The sequence below is a fragment of the Oncorhynchus masou genome, unplaced genomic scaffold (assembly GCF_036934945.1).
Source record: "Oncorhynchus masou masou isolate Uvic2021 unplaced genomic scaffold, UVic_Omas_1.1 unplaced_scaffold_591, whole genome shotgun sequence".
NCBI classification, from domain to species: domain Eukaryota; kingdom Metazoa; phylum Chordata; class Actinopteri; order Salmoniformes; family Salmonidae; genus Oncorhynchus; species Oncorhynchus masou.
Window position 1 is genome coordinate 347751 of NW_027012332.1, and position 19750 is coordinate 367500.

At 45.7% G+C, this 19750-nt stretch overlaps 1 protein-coding gene across 7 annotated transcripts in view; it reads right to left on the reverse strand.

Moving 5' to 3' along the window:
- The window catches only part of LOC135536291 (pantothenate kinase 2, mitochondrial-like), a 34719-nt gene extending 18541 nt beyond the window's left edge, over positions 1–16178 (reverse strand). For 6 of the 7 annotated variants that reach the window (XR_010454972.1, XR_010454968.1, XR_010454971.1 and 3 more), the window contains exons 1-3: positions 15498–16178; positions 14793–14939; positions 3018–3223 (exon numbers count right to left, since the gene is read on the reverse strand). Coding sequence is in view for 2 of the 7 variants with exons in the window: in XM_064962646.1 (XP_064818718.1) it covers positions 3018–3223; positions 14793–14939; positions 15498–15741 (597 nt within the window). In the remaining 5 variants the exon portion in view is untranslated. Of the gene's footprint in view, positions 1–3017; positions 3224–14792; positions 14940–15311; positions 15372–15497 lie in introns of those variants that run through there. The other variant, XM_064962648.1, reaches the window with a different exon arrangement.
- Between the last annotated feature and the right edge of the window lie 3572 nt (positions 16179–19750).

A 19750-nucleotide genomic window follows, 5' to 3' on the forward strand; every position in this document is an offset into this window, starting at 1 on the left:
TCTAAAGCGTTCCACATGGATGCTGGCCCATGTTGACTCTACAAGGTGTCTAAAGCGTTCCACAGGGATGCTGGCCCATGTTGACTCTACAAGGTGTCTAAAGCGTTCCACAGGGATGCTGGCCCATGTTGACTCTACAAGGTGTCTAAAGCGTTCCACAGGGATGCTGGCCCATGTTGACTCTACCAGGTGTCTAAAGCGTTCCACAGGGATGCTGGCCCATGTTGACTCTACCAGGTGTCTAAAGCGTTCCACAGGGATGCTGGCCCATGTTGACTCTACCAGGTGTCTAAAGCGTTCCACAGGGATGCTGGCCCATGTTGACTCTACAAGGTGTCTAAAGCGTTCCACAGGGATGCTGGCCCATGTTGACTCTACAAGGTGTCTAAAGCGTTCCACAGGGATGCTGGCCCATGTTGACTCTACAAGGTGTCTAAAGCGTTCCTCAGGGATGCTGGCCCCATGTTGACTCTACAAGGTGTCTAAAGCGTTCCACAGGGATGCTGGCCCATGTTGACTCTACAAGGTGTCTAAAGCGTTCCACAGGGATGCTGGCCCATGTTGACTCTACAAGGTGTCTAAAGCGTTCCACAGGGATGCTGGCCCCATGTTGACTCTACAAGGTGTCTAAAGCGTTCCACAGGGATGCTGGCCCCATGTTGACTCTACAAGGTGTCTAAAGCGTTCCACAGGGATGCTGGCCCATGTTGACTCTACAAGGTGTCTAAAGTGTTCCACAGGGATGCTGGCCCATGTTGACTCTACAAGGTGTCTAAAGCGTTCCACAGGGATGCTGGTCCATGTCGACTCTACAAGGTGTCTAAAGCGTTCCACAGGGATGCTGGCCCATGTCGACTCTACAAGGTGTCTAAAGCGTTCCACAGGGCTGCTGGCCCATGTTGACTCTACAAGGTGTCTAAAGCGTTCCACAGGGATGCTGGCCCATGTTGACTCTACAAGGTGTCTAAAGCGTTCCACAGGGATGCTGGTCCATGTTGACTCTACAAGGTGTCTAAAGCGTTCCACAGGGATGCTGGCCCATGTTGACTCTACAAGGTGTCTAAAGCGTTCCACAGGGATGCTGGCCCATGTTGACTCTACAAGGTGTCTAAAGCGTTCCACAGGGATGCTGGCCCATGTTGACTCTACAAGGTGTCTAAAGCGTTCCACAGGGATGCTGGCCCATGTTGACTCTACAAGGTGTCTAAAGCGTGCCCACAGGGATGCTGGCCCATGTTGACTCTACAAGGTGTCTAAAGCGTTCCACAGGGATGCTGGCCCATGTTGACTCTACAAGGTGTCTAAAGCGTTCCACAGGGATGCTGGCCCATGTTGACTCTACAAGGTGTCTAAAGCGTTCCACAGGGATGCTGGCCCATGTTGACTCTACAAGGTGTCTAAAGTGTTCCACAGGGATGCTGGCCCATGTTGACTCTACAAGGTGTCTAAAGCGTTCCACAGGGATGCTGGCCCATGTTGACTCTACAAGGTGTCTAAAGCGTTCCACAGGGATGCTGGCCCATGTTGACTCTACAAGGTGTCTAAAGTGTTCCACAGGGATGCTGGCCCATGTTGACTCTACAAGGTGTCTAAAGCGTTCCACAGGGATGCTGGCCCATGTTGACTCTACAAGGTGTCTAAAGCGTTCCACAGGGATGCTGGCCCATGTTGACTCTACAAGGTGTCTAAAGCGTTCCACAGGGATGCTGGTCCATGTTGACTCTACAAGGTGTCCAAAGCGTTCCACAGGGATGCTGGCCCATGTTGACTCTACAAGGTGTCTAAAGCGTTCCACAGGGATGCTGGCCCATGTTGACTCTACAAGGTGTCTAAAGCGTTCCACAGGGATGCTGGCCCATGTTGACTCTACAAGGTGTCTAAAGCGTTCCACAGGGATGCTGGCCCATGTTGACTCTACAAGGTGTCTAAAGCGTTCCATAGGGATGCTGGCCCATGTTGACTCTACAAGGTGTCGAAAGCGTTCCACAGGGATGCTGGCCCATGTTGACTCTACAAGGTGTCGAAAGCGTTCCACAGGGATGCTGGCCCATGTTGACTCTACAAGGTGTCGAAAGCGTTCCACAGGGATGCTGGCCCATGTTGACTCTACAAGGTGTCGAAAGCGTTCCACAGGGATGTTGGTCCATGTTGACTCTACAAGGTGTCGAAAGCGTTCCACAGGGATGCTGGCCCATGTTGTCTCCAATGCTTCCCACTGTTGTCAAGTTGTCTGGGTGTCCTTTGGGTGGTGGACCATTCTTGATACACACAGGAAACTGTTGAGTGTGAAAAACCCAGCAGCGTTGCAGTTCCTGACACAAACCGGTGCACCTGGCACCTACTACCATAACCTGTTCAAAGGCACCTAAATCTATTGTCTTGCCCGTCCACCCTCACTGGCCAACACCCACAACCCATGTCTCAATTGTCTCAAGGTTTAAAAAGCCTACTTTAACCCGTCTCCTCCTTTTCATCTACACTGATTGAAGTGGATTTAACAAGTGACATCATCATAAGGGATCATAGCTTTCACCTGGATTCACCTGGTCAGTCTGTCATGGAAAGAGCAGCTGTTCCTAATGTTTTGTGCATAGATTCACTGAAAATCAATTAACATCAGGAAGAAAAACATTTGCCTTTCTGATCATGTGGTGACACTGAGGAGCTGCCTCCAGAACAACATTCAGGATGAGAAACGCTAACCTGCTAGTGACCACTGAGGAGCTGCCTCCAGAACAACATTCAGGATGAGAAACGCTAACCTGCTAGTGACCACTGAGGAGCTGCCTCCAGAACAACATTCAGGATGAGAAACGCTAACCTGCTAGTGACCACTGAGGAGCTGCCTCCAGAACAACATTCAGGATGAGAAACGCTAACCTGCTAGTGACCACTGAGGAGCTGCCTCCAGAACAACATTCAGGATGAGAAACGCTAACCTGCAAAACATTCCAGTAACTAGGAGGGATGGTCGCTCTCTTTCCCGCTAAAATCTTTTCCCCATTTACTGTACCCACCTGGCGGAAGTCGAACTCAAACTTGTACGCACCCCCTCCGGTGGCACAGAGGGTGGTGTGGAGGCTGGAGAAGTGTTTGTTGCGTGCCATCTGTAGGAAGGCCGGCAGATCCTGGGTGGGGAAGCGGATGAAGTGGAGGTTCCCTGTGCGTCCGCATATCGCCAGGTCCTTCATCTCCAGGTGAACATCTCTGATCCCAGTCTTACCTAGCAGATTCACCGTCAGAAGGAATACTCGTCTTAGTCCATAGTGTTTTTTTTTGTTTTTTACCCACCCCCCCTCCCCTCAGATACACACACACACCCTCAGATACACACACACACACACACCCCCAGATACATATCCCATGAGCTTAGGGTTAATGAATGTTGCTGCACGGACATCCAGAAGGGTGCATCTGCAGACCGCAATTCAAGGCATTCCTGCATCTGGGCATTCCTGCATCTGGGCATTCCAACTACTTCTACTGGGGGGGGGGTCCTGGGAATGACCACATGACGGAACGCCCACGAATTGCGGTCTGCAGTTGCACCCTTCTCGAGATCCGTGCAGCAACATTCATTAACCCTGAACTCCACCTTGCCGGAAAGGGGGTTTGAAAAAGTGACCTTTCTTAGACGCTAGGCTACCAGGATTTGGGATTTTCGTTGAGGTTTGCGTCATATTGAAATGGTAAATATAGCTTTACTGCGTTAGCTAGCTTGCTAGTAGTGCATAAGTAAACAACCTTCTCAAAGATAATAAGTTAACTAGCAAGCTAGCTATATGCCTTGTCCTTACTAGCAACAACTATTTTATCTAGAAACACATCCTATTTTTCAACTTTTTGATTAAGACTCATTGTTGGATCTTATCTTCTTTCAACCACGAGAGAGGGTGCAAAAGAGGAGGCAACCTTCAGAGAGAGGACTCCGATCCATTACCAAACAGGGAGAGGATCCAATACCAAACAGGGAGAGGATCCAATGCCAAACAGGGAGAGGATCCAATACCAAACAGGGAGAGGATCCAATGCCAAACAGGGAGAGGATCAAATACCAAACAGGGAGAGGATCCATTACCAAACAGGGAGAGGATCCATTACCAAACAGGGAGAGGATCCAATGCCAAACAGGGAGAGGATCCAATGCCAAACAGGGAGAGGATCCAATACCAAACAGGGAGAGGATCCAATGCCAAACAGGGAGAGGATCCAATGCCAAACAGGGAGAGGATCCATTACCAAACAGGGAGAGGATCCATTACCAAACAGGGAGAGGATCCAATACCAAACAGGGAGAGGATCCATTACCAAACAGGGAGAGGATCCAATACCAAACAGGGAGAGGATCCAATGCCAAACAGGGAGAGGATCCATTACCAAACAGGGAGAGGATCCATTACCAAACAGGGAGAGGATCCATTACCAAACAGGGAGAGGATCCATTACCAAACAGGGAGAGGATCCAATACCAAACAGGGAGAGGATCCAATGCCAAACAGGGAGAGGATCCAATGCCAAACAGGGAGAGGATCCAATACCAAACAGGGAGAGGATCCAATGCCAAACAGGGAGAGGATCAAATACCAAACAGGGAGAGGATCCAATGCCAAACAGGGAGAGGATCCAATGCCAAACAGGGAGAGGATCCAATGCCAAACAGGGAGAGGATCCAATGCCAAACAGGGAGAGGATCCAATACCAAACAGGGAGAGGATCCAATGCCAAACAGGGAGAGGATCCAATACCAAACAGGGAGAGGATCCAATGCCAAACAGGGAGAGGATCAAATACCAAACAGGAGAGGATCCAATGCCAAACAGGGAGAGGATCCAATGCCAAACAGGGAGAGGATCCAATGCCAAACAGGAGAGGATCAAATACCAAACAGGGAGAGGATCCAATACCAAACAGGAGAGGATCCAATACCAAACAGGGAGAGGATCCAATACCAAACAGGGAGAGGATCCATTGCCAAACAGGGAGAGGATCCAATGCCAAACAGGAGAGGATCCAATGCCAAACAGGGAGAGGATCCATTACCAAACAGGAGAGGATCCAATACCAAACAGGGAGAGGATCCAATACCAAACAGGGAGAGGATCCAATACCAAACAGGAGAGGATCCATTACCAAACAGGGAGAGGATCCAATGCCAAACAGGGAGAGGATCCAATACCAAACAGGGAGAGGATCCAATACCAAACAGGAGAGGATCCAATACCAAACAGGGAGAGGATCCAATACCAAACAGGGAGAGGATCCAATACCAAACAGGAGAGGATCCAATGCCAAACAGGGAGAGGATCCAATGCCAAACAGGGAGAGGATCCAATGCCAAACAGGGAGAGGATCCAATACCAAACAGGGAGAGGATCCAATGCCAAACAGGGAGAGGATCCAATACCAAACAGGGAGAGGATCCAATGCCAAACAGGGAGAGGATCCAATGCCAAACAGGGAGAGGATCAATTACCAAACAGGGAGAAGATCAATTACCAAACAGGGAGAAGATCAATTACCAAACAGGGAGAAGATCAATTACCAAACAGGGAGAGGATCCATTGCCAAACAGGGAGAGGATCAATTTTATTTTATTTTTTAATTTCACCTTTATTTAACCAGGTAGGCTAGTTGAGAACAAGTTCTCATTTGCAACTGCGAGCTGGCCAAGATAAAGCATAGCAGTGTGAACAGACAACACAGAGTTACAAACAAGGTGAGTAAACATTGTCACCGAATGAAACCAGTGCCAGTTCATAGGCCCAAAGTCATCAAGCGTCTTACAGTAGGAGTACTGATCAAGGATCAGGTCCCACCTGTTTGTAACGTGCTAAATATGGGCCCTGATAATGTTCACGTCTTCCCGAGTGGCACAGTGCTCTAAAGCACTGCATCAGTGGTGTTGCGTCACAACAGCCGGGGGTTCGATCCCAAGCTGTACCACAACCAGCCGTGACCGGGAGCCCCATAAGGCGGAGCACAATTGGCCCAGCATCGTCCGGGTTAGGGGAGGGTTTAGCCAGGGGCGGGCTTTACTTGGCTCATCGCACTCTAGCGACCCCTTGTGGCAGGCCGTGCACCTGCAAGGCGACCCCGGTCATCAGATGACACATTGGTGCTGCTGGCTCCCGGGTTAAGCGCGCGGGTGTTAACCTCTCTAGGCAACCCAACGCGCTAGCATCCCACCTTGCCAACAATAAATGCAAATGCGCTACGCCAAATGCTAATAGCACTCGTTAAAACTCAAACGTTCATTAAAACACACATGCAGGGTACTCAATTGAAGCTACACTCATTGTGAATCTAGCCAACAAGTCAGATTTTTAAAATGCTTTTCGGCGAAAGCATGAGAAGCTATTATCTGATAGCATGCAACACCCCGAAATACCTGAAGGGGACGTAAACAAAAGAATTAGCGTAGCCGGCGCTACACAAAACGCAGAAATAAAATATAAAACATTCATTCCCTTTGACGAGCTTCTTTGTTGGCACTCCTATATGTCCCATAAACATCACAATTGGGTCTTTTTTTCGATTAAATCGGTCCTTGTATACCCAAAATGTCCATTTATGAAGACTGTGTGATCCAGGAAAAACACAGTTTCTAAACGCAACGTTATTTTTAAAATTAAAAAAGTTGCCTATAAACTTTGACAAAACACTTCAAACTACTTCTGTAATCCAACTTTAGGTATTAGTAAACGTTAATAAACAATCAAATTGATCACGGAGCAATCTGTATTCCATAGCAACAAGTTTGGAAAACGTAGTCCACTTTCCCCCTTCCATTTCTTCCTGCTGTGTACCCGACGAGATGGATTGATTTTTTCTTCGTCGATTTTGTGATCAGGTTTCCTTGCGATTTTGACCACGAAACATGTTCTGTTATAGTCACAGACATCATAACAGAGTGTTTTCTATCCACACATACTAATCATATGCATATACTATATTCCTGGCATGAGTAGCAGGACGTTGAAATGTTGCGCGATTTTTAACAGAACGTTGAAAAAAGAAGCCCGATCTCTAACAGATTTAAGAAGCGCGGTTAGGCGGGTCATGTTTCGGGGGACGCATGACTCGACTTTCGCCTCTCCCGAGCTCGTTGGGGAGTTGCAGCCATGAGACAAGATCGTAATTGGATCACAATTGGAGATCATGAAATTGGGGAGAAAAAGGGGGCCAAAAATATAAAAACTGCTTTGTAAATGTTGAGCTGATATTTCCCATTGTAATTGTTCTTCTTTCTTTAAATTGTTCTTTAGGGTGGCTTCCATCCATCCATCCATCCATCCATCCCCACCCATCCATCACCACCCATCCATCACCACCCATCCAACCATCACCATCCATCACCACCCATCCATCACCACCCATCCAACCATCACCATCCATCACCACCCATCCATCACCATCCCCACCCATCCATCCCCACCCATCCATCACCACCCATCCATCACCATCCCCACCCATCCATCCCCACCCATCCATCCCCACCCATCCATCACCATCCCCATCCATCACCATCCCCATCCATCACCATCCCCATCCATCCATCACCATCTATCACCATCCCCATCTATCACCATCACCAGCACCATCCCCATCATCCATCTATCACCATCCCTATCCCCATCCATCACCATCCCCATCCATCACCATCCCTATCCCCATCCATCACCATCCCCATCCATCACCATCCCTATCCCCATCCATCACCATCCCCATCCATCACCATCCCCATCCATCACCATCCCTATCCCCATCCATCACCATCCCCATCCATCACCATCCCCATCCATCACCATCCCCATCCATCACCATCCCCATCCATCCATCACCATCCCCATCCATCACCATCCCCATCCATCCATCACCATCCCCATCCATCCCCATCCATCCATCCCCATCCATCACCATCCCCATCCATCACCATCCCCATCCATCACCATCCCCATCCATCCATCCCCATCCATCCATCACCATCCCCATCCATCACCATCCCCATCCATCCATCACCATCCCCATCCATCACCATCCCCATCCATCCATCACCATCCCCATCCATCCCCATCCATCCATCCCCATCCATCACCATCCCTATCCCCATCCATCACCATCCCCATCCATCCCCATCCATCACCATCCCCATCCATCACCATCCCCATCCATCACCATCCCCATCCATCCATCCCCATCCATCCATCCATCACCATCCCCATCCATCCATCACCATCCCCATCCATCCCCATCCATCCATCACCATCCCCATCCATCACCATCCCCATCCATCCATCACCATCCCCATCCATCCATCACCATCCCCATCCATCCATCACCATCCCCATCCATCCATCCCCATCCATCACCATCCATATCCATCCATCCATATCCATCCATCACCATCCATCCATCCCCATCACCATCCATCCATCCATATCCATCCATCACCATCCATCCCCATCCATCCATCCCCATCACCATCCATCCATCCCCATCCATCCATCCCCATCACCATCCATCCATCCCCATTCATCCATCCCCATCCATCCCCATCCCCATTCATCCCCATCACCATCCAACCATCACCATCCCCATCCATCACCATCCATCCATCCATATCCATCCATCCATATCCATCCATCCATATCCATCCATCCATATCCATCCATCACCATCCATCCATCCCCATCCATCCATCCCCATCCATCCATCCCCATCCATCCATCCCCATCCATCCATCCATATCACCATCCATCCATCCCCATCCATCCATCCATCCATCCCCATCCATCCATCCATATCCATCCATCCCCATCCATCCCCATCCATCCATATCCATCCATCCCCATCCATCCATCCATATCCATCCATCACCATCCATCCCCATCCATCCATCCCCATCCATCCATCCATATCCATCCATCCATATCCATCCATCACCATCCATCCCCATCCATCCATCCCCATCCATCCATCCATCCATCCCCATCACCATCCATCCATCCCCATCCATCCATCCATCCATCCCCATCCATCCATCCATATCCATCCATCCCCATCCATCCCCATCCATCCATATCCATCCATCCCCATCCATATCCATCCATCACCATCCATCCCCATCCATCCATCCCCATCCATCCATCCATCCATCCATCCATATCCATCCATCCATATCCATCCATCACCATCCATCCCCATCCATCCATCCCCATCCATCCATCCCCATCACCATCCATCCATCCATCCACCACCATCTATCACCATCCATCACCATCCATCCATCACCCATCCCCGGCAGCCTCTCACTCAGCACCACCTTGTCGTCAGTGAACACTCATCCCCAGTCTAAGTACTATACATGGAACATCTGTGTCTTCTGGAGAGTTACGGTACATTTTATAGTTATGCTCTACTAAATCAAATCAAATTTTATTTGTCACATACACATGGTTAGCAGATGTTAATGCGAGTGTAGCGAAATGCTTGTGTACTACAAACCTATGGAGAATCCTTTAACACTTAAATCAACGTTATAATGTTGCCACCTATAACATTTGATAATAGGTCGCTGTTTTTTAAAATTAGGTTTGATTATGTTCAAATGACAGTTCAATCCTTTTTAAAAACACATTTTCACTTAAGTCATTACAGGATATTGTGTGTAGATAAAAAAAACATTTTTTTTAGTCCATTTTGCATTTAGGCTGTAACAACAAAATGTGGAACAAAGTCAAGGGGCAGGCAGTTAACCCACTGTTTAACCCGTCATTGAAAATAAGAATGTGTTCTTAACTGACTTGCCTGGTTAAATAAAGGTAAAATTAAAAAAGGGGCGTGAAGCCTTCCTGAGCTGTATACAGAGCCTTCGTAAAGTATTCAGACCCCTTGACTTTCACATTTGGCTACTTCACAGCCTTATTCTAAAATGGATGACATTACGGTCTCATAGCAAAGGGTCTGATTACTTACGTAAAATAAGGTATTGTTTTTTTAATTTTTTTATATTTTTAATACATTTGCACACATTTCAAAAAACCTGTTTTCACTGTCATTATGGGCTATTGTGTGAAGTTTAGAGGATTTTTTTATTTAATTTTTAAAATACATTTTTCGAATGGTTGACTTAAAAAAAAAAAAAAAAACATTTCCATATTGATTAGTACAACCCCCCCTAAAAAAAAGTAGCCTATGCCTAAAGGGCAGAATCAGGATTATTTGCATAAATCCAGTGGCCATTTTGTTTTGAAACCTCCATCACAAAAGTGCACTACAAAACTGCTACCCAAACACAGGGTACTACACTAAAATTATCTACATTTCTCAAATGGTACCCTGATGTGGTTTAAGCACTGTTGTGGACTTAGAAAATTAACAAAATTGGATGTTCTATGAAAAAAAAAAGTGGTTTGAGAGCAAAAACCTGGAAAAAAAACAACAAAAAACAGCTGAAATCAGTCGTTTTGTTTTGGCCTTGGTATTGTTTTGGTATCAAGTATTGTTTTAAAAAAATAAGTTATTCTGCCCTCTAGAGGACTTTGCAGAAAAGAACAGAAGGCACTTTGAAAATCAGCAATAAATATAGATTTATAAGAGAGTCTCTTTTCTTTTCTTTTTCAGTAAATCTATCCAAATCAGCATAAGAACACAAGGGCAGCTAATTTAAAAAGATGGCTAGTCATTATTAGCCTGCTTCTGTATGGAATGCAGGTGCATTATGGGACACAAGCATTATTGAGTAACTTAGGTGCGACCAAATCATGTGCTGGAGCCACCAAGTAAAATAGTTAGTAGCGCCAGTGCCACCAGGGGAAAGAGTTAGAACCCTGCAGTGTAGAACCCTGCAGGTATGGTTTCAGTTCTACATAGAACATCAGCTCTGACCCAGGTAATGGAATACAGTGCAGGGCCACTGGAGGATGTGACAACACTGGTAATCGGTACTACTTGACTGGAGGATGTGACAACACTGGTAATCGGTACTACTTGACTGGAGGATGTGACAACACTGGTAATCGGTACTACTTGACAGACTGCATTTTGTGATTATTATTTTTGACCCTGCTGGTCATCTATAAACATTTGAACATCTTGAAGAACGATCTGGCCTTAACTGGCCCTGTCCTCTTATACTCTCCACCCGGGACCCCCCACCAGATCCTGGTTCCAAGACAGCCTTTATAATAGAAGGCTTGTGACCACACACACACACCTAAATATTTCACTTGGGGGAAAGAACATCTTAAAGTATAAATATAATGAAACAAACAGGCTTTCTATATTTGCTCTATTATAGTGGCCACGATAGACATCGATCAAGTGCACAAGGCTACATGTGAAAATAACATTCAATGAGCAACAGAAAGTATAACCCCCCCACTCTCAGACACACACACACACGTTAGTGTCAAGTTCAACACAACAAAAACAAAATCTTTGTGCTACACTGCACATTATTACATTGTACACTTCCTGCCTGGGGACATCTGTTCTACAATGTGCCAGCAGAGCATGAGACCCTTTGTTGGCAAAATCGATCTCTTTCAGACAGAGGGGACACCTGGCACACACCCCTTCTTATCCACTGTATTGAAAGAGGGAAAGAGTGTGGTGTTTCTTTCACCTCTATAGTGGCATCCATCTAAAGCCGGGCCCAGCTCCAGCTACACTTTAACCCTGAATCCACTTGTTTAACAAGCAACAACTCATTTTCACCTAATTCCCTCATTCTGAAAATGACCCACATACTGTAGAGGGAAAACACAAGTTAACAGATAACTAGCTAACGAACTAACTAGTTTCACACAGATTGCCAGGGTCCAGTAAGCAGCTAAAGCGTTATAACTTCAGGAACGGCAAGGAGTCGTACACCAGTTAACACTACAGCGAATTGGTTAGGTTACGAACGTTAGCTCGTCTGATGTTGTAGCGTTAGCTCGTCTGATGTTGTAGCGTTAGCTCGTCTGATGTTGTAGCGTTAGCTCGTCTGATGTTGTAGCGTTAGCTCGTCTGATGTTGTAGCGTTAGCTCGTCTGATGTTGTAACGTTAGCTCGTCTGATGTTGTAGCGTTAGCTCGTCTGATGTTGTAGCGTTAGCTCGTCTGATGTTGTAGCGTTAGCTCGTCTGATGTTGTAGCGTTAGCTCGTCTGATGTTGTAGCGTTAGCTCGTCTGATGTTGTAGCGTTAGCTCGTCTGATGTTGTAGCGTTAGCTCGTCTGATGTTGTAGCGTTAGCTCGTCTCATGTTGTAGCGTTAGCTCGTCTGATGTTGTAGCGTTAGCTCGTCTCATGTTGTAGCGTTAGCTGTCTCATGTTGTAGCGTTAGCTCGTCTCATGTTGTAGCGTTAGCTCGTCTGATGTTGTAGCGTTAGCTCGTCTGATGTTGTAGCGTTAGCTCGTCTGATGTTGTAGCGTTAGCTCGTCTGATGTTGTAGCGTTAGCTCGTCTGATGTTGTAGCGTTAGCTCGTCTGATGTTGTAGCGTTAGCTCGTCTGATGTTGTAGCGTTAGCTCGTCTGATGTTGTAGCGTTAGCTCGTCTGATGTTGTAGCGTTAGCTCGTCTGATGTTGTAGCGTTAGCTCGTCTGATGTTGTAGCGTTAGCTCGTCTGATGTTGTAGCGTTAGCTCGTCTGATGTTGTAACGTTAGCTCGTCTGATGTTGTAATGTTAGCTCGTCTTATGTTGTAACGTTAGCTGTCTGACTTTAGTAACAGCACCATGAACTCAATTATTTGATCAGTAAATTTGCTATTTAGTAAATTAGCTAATTCTGTATTTAATTTAAGACATTTGCTAAAATGTCTAAAAACATGTTTTCTCTTTGTCATGATGGGGTTTTGTGTGTTGATGTGGAATAAATCAAGGGGTATCAATACTTTCTGAAGGCCCTGTATATAGTCTTGTAATTACACTTATATTGTTATGCAGAGACAATGTAAATGTTGGGCTCTCTCTCATTATGGGGTACGTACCAGTTTGATAGGTACATATGCTTTGCTACTGGATTTAGTGAATCTTCTAGATGGACTGACTGTCAGCCCTCCTCGATGGACTGACTGTCAGCCCTCCTCGATGGACTGACTGTCAGCCCTTCTCGATGGACTGACTGTCAGCCCTCCTCGATGGACTGACTGTCAGCCCTTCTCGATGGACTGACTGTCAGCCCTTCTCGATGGACTGACTGTCAGCCCTTCTCGATGGACTGACTGTCAGCCCTTCTCGATGGACTGACTGTCAGCCCTTCTCGATGGACTGACTGTCAGCCCTTCTCGATGGACTGACTGTCAGCCCTTCTCGATGGACTGACTGTCAGCCCTCCTCGATGGACTGACTGTCAGCCCTCCTCGATGGACTGACTGTCAGCCCTCCTCGATGGACTGACTGTCAGCCCTCCTCGATGGACTGTCTGTCAGCCCTCCTCGATGGACTGACTGTCAGCCCTCCTCGATGGACTGACTGTCAGCCCTCCTCGATGGACTGACTGTCAGCCCTCCTCGATGGACTGACTGTCAGCCCTTCTCGATGGACTGACTGTCAGCCTGATAATGTAAACCTCATCTAAACCTCAGAGGTGTTTTAACATTCTGTAGGCTATACCTGTTCCCTGTGAACACCTGTAATGGACAATCAATACAATTGAAAATGACATGGCATGTGAGGTCTTACCATAGGCTGTGTTATGTCTATAGTCTGGGCCAGGTGAGTTTACCATAGGCTGTGTTAGGTCTATAGTCTGGGCCAGGTGAGCTCTTACCATAGGCTGTGTTAGTCTATAGTCTGGGCCAGGTGAGCTCTTACCGTAGGCTGTGCTAGGTTTATAGTCTGGGCCAGGTGAGGTCTTACCGTAGGCTGTGCTAGGTTTATATTCTGGGCCAGGTGAGGTCTTACCGTAGGCTGTGTTAGGTTTATAGTCTGGGCCAGGTGAGGTCTTACCGTAGGCTGTGTTAGGTCTATAGTCTGGGCCAGGTGAGGTCTTACCAAAGGTAAGCTGGGACCAGGAGACTGAAAAATAGCTTCTATCTCAAGGCCATCAGACTGTTAAAACAGCCACCACTAGCACAGAGAGGCTACTGCCAACATACTGACTTGAAATCATTGGCCACTAATAAATGGATCACTAGTCACTTTAATAATGTTTATATATCTTGCATTACCCATCCAATATGGATATACTGTATACTCGTATACCATATATTGCATCTTGCTTATGTCAGTCATCCATATATATACACATATTCTTATTCCATCCCTTTACTTAGATTTGTGTGTATTAAGTAGTTGTTGTGGAATTGTTAGATATTGCTGCACTGTCGGAACTAGAAGCACAAGTCGAGAGACTGAAAAACAGCTTCTATCTCAAGGCCATCAGACTGCTAAACAGCCGTCACTAGCAGAGAGGCTGCTGCCTACATTGAGACCCAATCACTGGACACTTTAACAAATGGATCACTAGTCACTTTAAACAATGCCACTTTAAGTAATGTTTACATATCTTACATTACTCATATCACATATATACATATATATACATATACACACTGTATTTTATACCATCTATTACACCTTGCCTATGCTGCTCGGACATCGCTCATCCATATACTCATATGTACATCTTCTCATTCACCCCTTTAGATTTGTGTGTATTAGGTCGTTGTTGGGGGAATTGTTAGATTACTTGTTAGATATTACTGCAGTGTCGGAACTAGAAGCACAAGCATTATGCTACACTCACATTAACATCTACTAACCATGTGTATATGTGACTAATAAAAATGTGATTTGATTCTTACCGTAGGCTATGTTGGAGGTCAGGTAGCGCCGGATGCTCTTTAGGTTCTCTACCTCCTCCTGCTCCTCCTCGGCTGTGATATCTTTGGGCTCAAAGTAGACCAGCTTCACCAGGGTGCCACCGATGTCCATCCCAAACCAAGGGAAGGCTGTACAGGCACAGAGACCAAACAGAAAGAGGATGAGGAAATACATCTTTGTTCATCAAAATGTCAGCAACAGTACATACAAATAGAGCTGCCGCATAGAGACAGGTCTGGAAGTGATTAGGAGGGAGGGTGAACAGCAAATCAAAATGTCAACAACACACTCCACAGTACACAATGAGTTATCATTGACAGCACTGGGGTTACTGCGCAATCCCAACTCATCTGTAAAGTTTGGCATCAAATAACACTACAATATATGTATTAAAAATGTGTCAACTGTTTCTTCAAAAATGTCGGGCAATCGTGACACAAAAGCTTATTGAACGATTTGCTTCAAATACAACGCTAATAAATATGAGAATAACAGTAGACCGCTGTGTAAACACGGTGCTCCTCCAAGGCAGTGTGCACTGAGACGCCATCTTGTCTGTCTGCTGGAGAAACATACAGTCACATTGTAGAACTGGAAATGACAGGGTCGCATCTATTATGCTGCCGTTAGACTAACATTAACAAAATAGGTTAAAAAATGAAGTATAATTTACTGGTTCGACATACGTGGCCTGATTTTTCCCAGGGAGTCAATCTTTTGCCTCGACGAATAGTTGGATGTGGATGTGCGTCGTTCGTCGGTAGTGGCACAACCCCCGGTCGTGGTCGTCTCCGTGTTGTTACCGTCTAATATAAAAATATTCGACTCGTCACTCCTTGAACACGACTGTTTCGGTGGAGCAGGCGCCGTTTCTTCGTTTTCCCCGGTCTCCGGTTCATTCTCGCCGTGGTGGCCATTCCGTTTTTCCATTGAATACAACTGAAGAATGACGTATTGATATACACTTAGTATTAAATTCTGCGTTCCGACTGAGATAATATCTCAAGCTGATAAAATAGCGAAATGAAAATGGATCTGTTTTAGCTATACTTTAGTTCGTTTTTTTGATGTCATTTCGTTTTCACAACAAGATGATGCTGAAGAGTGACAGGAGCTCTGAGCCAATTCCTTCGAACCTAAACGTCCCTTCAACATGTTCCAGTCGGTCAAAGGGATCTAGTTTTTGATCAAATTAACGTCAAAAAGTATATATTTTTTGGTTGTTGTTGCATTTAATCTAACTCTAAACCATTTTCATAACATTAACCTAATTATCCTGTTACGATAATTCGAAAAGTTAAAATCTGACATTTTAATTTTTGTTTTTACAAAAGCTGGATCCCTTCTAGCCATGGCCGTTCTAGTCATGTCATTGGACAATATTGGTTCCGCGTTCAATAGAAGGTGGGGAGTACAGCACCAAGAGTTTACATTTAGGTCATTTAGCACATTGGTCTCCCAACCGTTTTCAGTTAATGTACCACCAAACTGAATTTTGCTTTCCACTCATGTGCATTTTACCAAAGGGCTATGGTCTCATCAAGTAGGCCAAGTACCCCCAGGAGTCCTACGAACCACTGATTTAGCAGACACTCTTATGCAGAGCAACTTACAGGAGCAATTAGGGTTAAGTACCTTGCTCAAGGGCACAGAGAAATGTTACACCTCGTCAGCTCGGGGATTCAAACCAGCAACCTTTCAGTTATTGGCCCAACCACTAGGTTACCTGCAACCCACGTAAAGATATATTTAAAATGTCACAACCTCTTGAGAGGAAATTGGTGAATTGCTCACTGTTTAGACATAATTTATAGAATAGATAATGAAACTCCCATATCTATTGGGTGAAATTACACAGTGTGACATCACAGCAGAAAGATTTCAGACCTGTTGCCACAAGAAAAGGGCAACCAGTGAAGAACAAACACCATTGTAAATACAATGCACATTTATTTATTTTCCCTTTTGCAGTTTAACTATTTGCACATCGTTACAACACTGTATATGACATTTGAAATGTCTCTATTCCTTTGGAACTTTTGTGAGTGTAATGTTTACTGTTCATTTCACTTGTTCTGGAAATGTTACTATCTGTTTTGACACTTCTTTTATTTAACTAGGCAAGTCGGTCAAGAACAAATTCTTATTTACAATGATAGCCTAGGAACAGTGGGTTAACTGCCTTGTTCAGGGGCAAAATAAGAGATTTTTTTACCTTGTCAGCTCAGGGATTCGATCTAGAAACCTGTTGGTTACTGGCCCAACGCTCTAACCACTAGGCTACCTGCCACCCCACAATAAAAACCTTTGAATTGAATTAATCATGAGTGAGCAGCAGAATTGAATTGATTGTCCATTACAGGTGTTCACAGGGAACATGTATAGCCTACAGAATGTTAAAACACCTCGGGAGAAAAGTTCCTATAGATGAGGTTTACATTATCAGGCTAACAGTCAGTCCATCGAGAGGGCTGACAGTCAGGCTGGCAGACAGTCCATCTAGAAGGCTGACAGACAGTCCCTCTAGAAGGCTGACAGACAGTCCATCTAGAAGGCTGACAGACAGTCCCTCTAGAAGGCTGACAGACAGTCCCTCTAGAAGGCTAACAGTCAGTCCATCTAGAAGGCTGACAGACAGTCCATCTAGAAGGCTAACAGTCAGTCCATCTAGAAGGCTGACAGACAGTCCATCTAGAAGGCTAACAGTCAGTCCCTCTAGAAGGCTGACAGTCAGTCCATCTAGAAGGCTGACAGTCAGGCTGACAGACAGTCCATCTAGAAGGCTGACAGTCAGGCTGACAGTCAGTCCATCTAGAAGGCTGACAGTCAGTCCCTCTGGAAGGCTGACAGTCAGTCCCTCTAGAAGGCTGACAGACAGTCCATCTAGAAGGCTGACAGTCAGGCTGACAGTCAGTCCATCGAGAAGGCTGACAGACAATCCATCTAGAAGGCTGACAGTCAGTCCCTCTGGAAGGCTGACAGTCAGTCCCTCTAGAAGGCTGACAGACAGTCCATCTAGAAGGCTGACAGTCAGGCTGACAGTCAGTCCATCGAGAAGGCTGACAGTCAGTCCATTGAGAAGGCTGACAGTCAGTCCATCTAGAAGGCTGACAGTCAGTCCATCGAGAAGGCTGACAGTCAGTCCATCGAGAAGGCTGACAGTCAGTCCCTCTAGAAGGCTGACAGTCAGTCCATCTAGAAGGCTGACAGTCAGTTCCTCTAGAAGGCTGACAGACAGTCCATCTAGAAGGCTGACAGTCAGGCTGACAGTCAGTCCATCGAGAAGGCTGACAGTCAGTCCATTGAGAATGCTGACAGTCAGTCCATCTAGAAGGCTGACAGACAGTCCATCTAGACGGCTAACAGTCAGTCCATCTAGAAGGCTGACAGACAGTCCATCTAGAAGGCTGACAGTCAGTCCATCTAGAAGGCTGACAGTCAGTCCCTCTAGAAGGCTGACAGACAGTCCATCTAGAAGATTCACTAAAGCCTGGGGTGGCAGGGTAGCCTAGTGGTTAGAGCGTTGGACTAGTAACCAAAATGGTTGCAAGTTCATATCCCTGAGCTGACAAGATACAAATCTGTCATTCTGCCCCTGAACAACCCACTGTTCCTAGGCTGTCATTGATATATAAGAATTTGTTCTTAACTGACTTGCCTAGTTAAGTAAAATTTAAAAAAAAGTACCTATCCAACTGGTACATACCCCATAATGAGAGAGAGCCCAACATTTACATTGTCTCTGCATAACAATATAAGTGTAATTACAAGACTATATACAGGGCCTTCAGAAAGTATTGATACCCCTTGATTTATTCCACATCAACACACAAAACCCCATCATGACAAAGAGAAAACATATTTTTAGACATTTCAGCAAATGTCTTAAATTAAATACAGAAACAGCTCATTCTCTGTCACACAACAAAATGTGGAATAAGTCATGAATGCATTCTGGCTTAGTTCTGTAGGTGGTGTGTGTCCTTTCAGCGTGGGGACGGTAAGTCCTCACGTAGTTCTGTAGGTGGTGTGTGTCCTTTCAGCATGGGGATGGTAAGTCCTCACGTCCTTGGAACAGGTTATTATCTGAGCCCTTTTAACGTAGGACCGTCGCCCTAACGCCCTCGGAATAGAACGTTACATTTTCATCAAGGGGTTTATATAGGATTGGGAGAGAGGGCCGTGTTTCATAGTTTTACAACCCAGTTCTGTTCACATGGGCGGGGCCTCTGAATGAGCAGAGTGGTGTTCTTCTGACAAACCGTTCTCTCATTAAGAAGCTAAAAATTACATTTAATCTTCTCACAAATAGTTTCATATTGCACAACAATTCCATGTGAATCTGATAACTAGAATGTGTAGACTTTCCAAGATACAGTTTATGTCGTCCTGTCATCAGTAATCATGTCTCAGACGCCAACTGATCTGACATCATATTCATTAAGCCCCAACGCATATTTTCAACTGGTTGGATGACCCAAATATGGTTCCGTTTCCCACCTTCTGATGTCACCAGACTCTCTACGTTAACAAAATGGATTTTCAATAGTCACATCGGTAGAGTAGAGAGAGGAAAAAGGTATTGATGGGGGTCATAAACCTCCCCCTCAGGCCAACATCATGACAAAATCTACATGAAAATGTCTAAGAAAGCAACAAATTTGAAGTTTTGGAAAGTCAAAGTTGGTATGTATCGTCAAGTGAACATATATTTACAGTAAAACATAGATGGGGCCTGAAATCCTAGTGAACATATATTTACAGTAAGCATAGATGGGGCCTGAAATCCCAGTAAACATATATTTACAGTAAAGATCCTGGTGAACATACATTTAAGAATTGTAGGACTAGAAATCCTAGTGGACTTGTTCTTTAGGAGTGCACAATACACACGAGTATGGGTAGGTTTCCTGAACAGATTAATTATAGTCCTATTAGT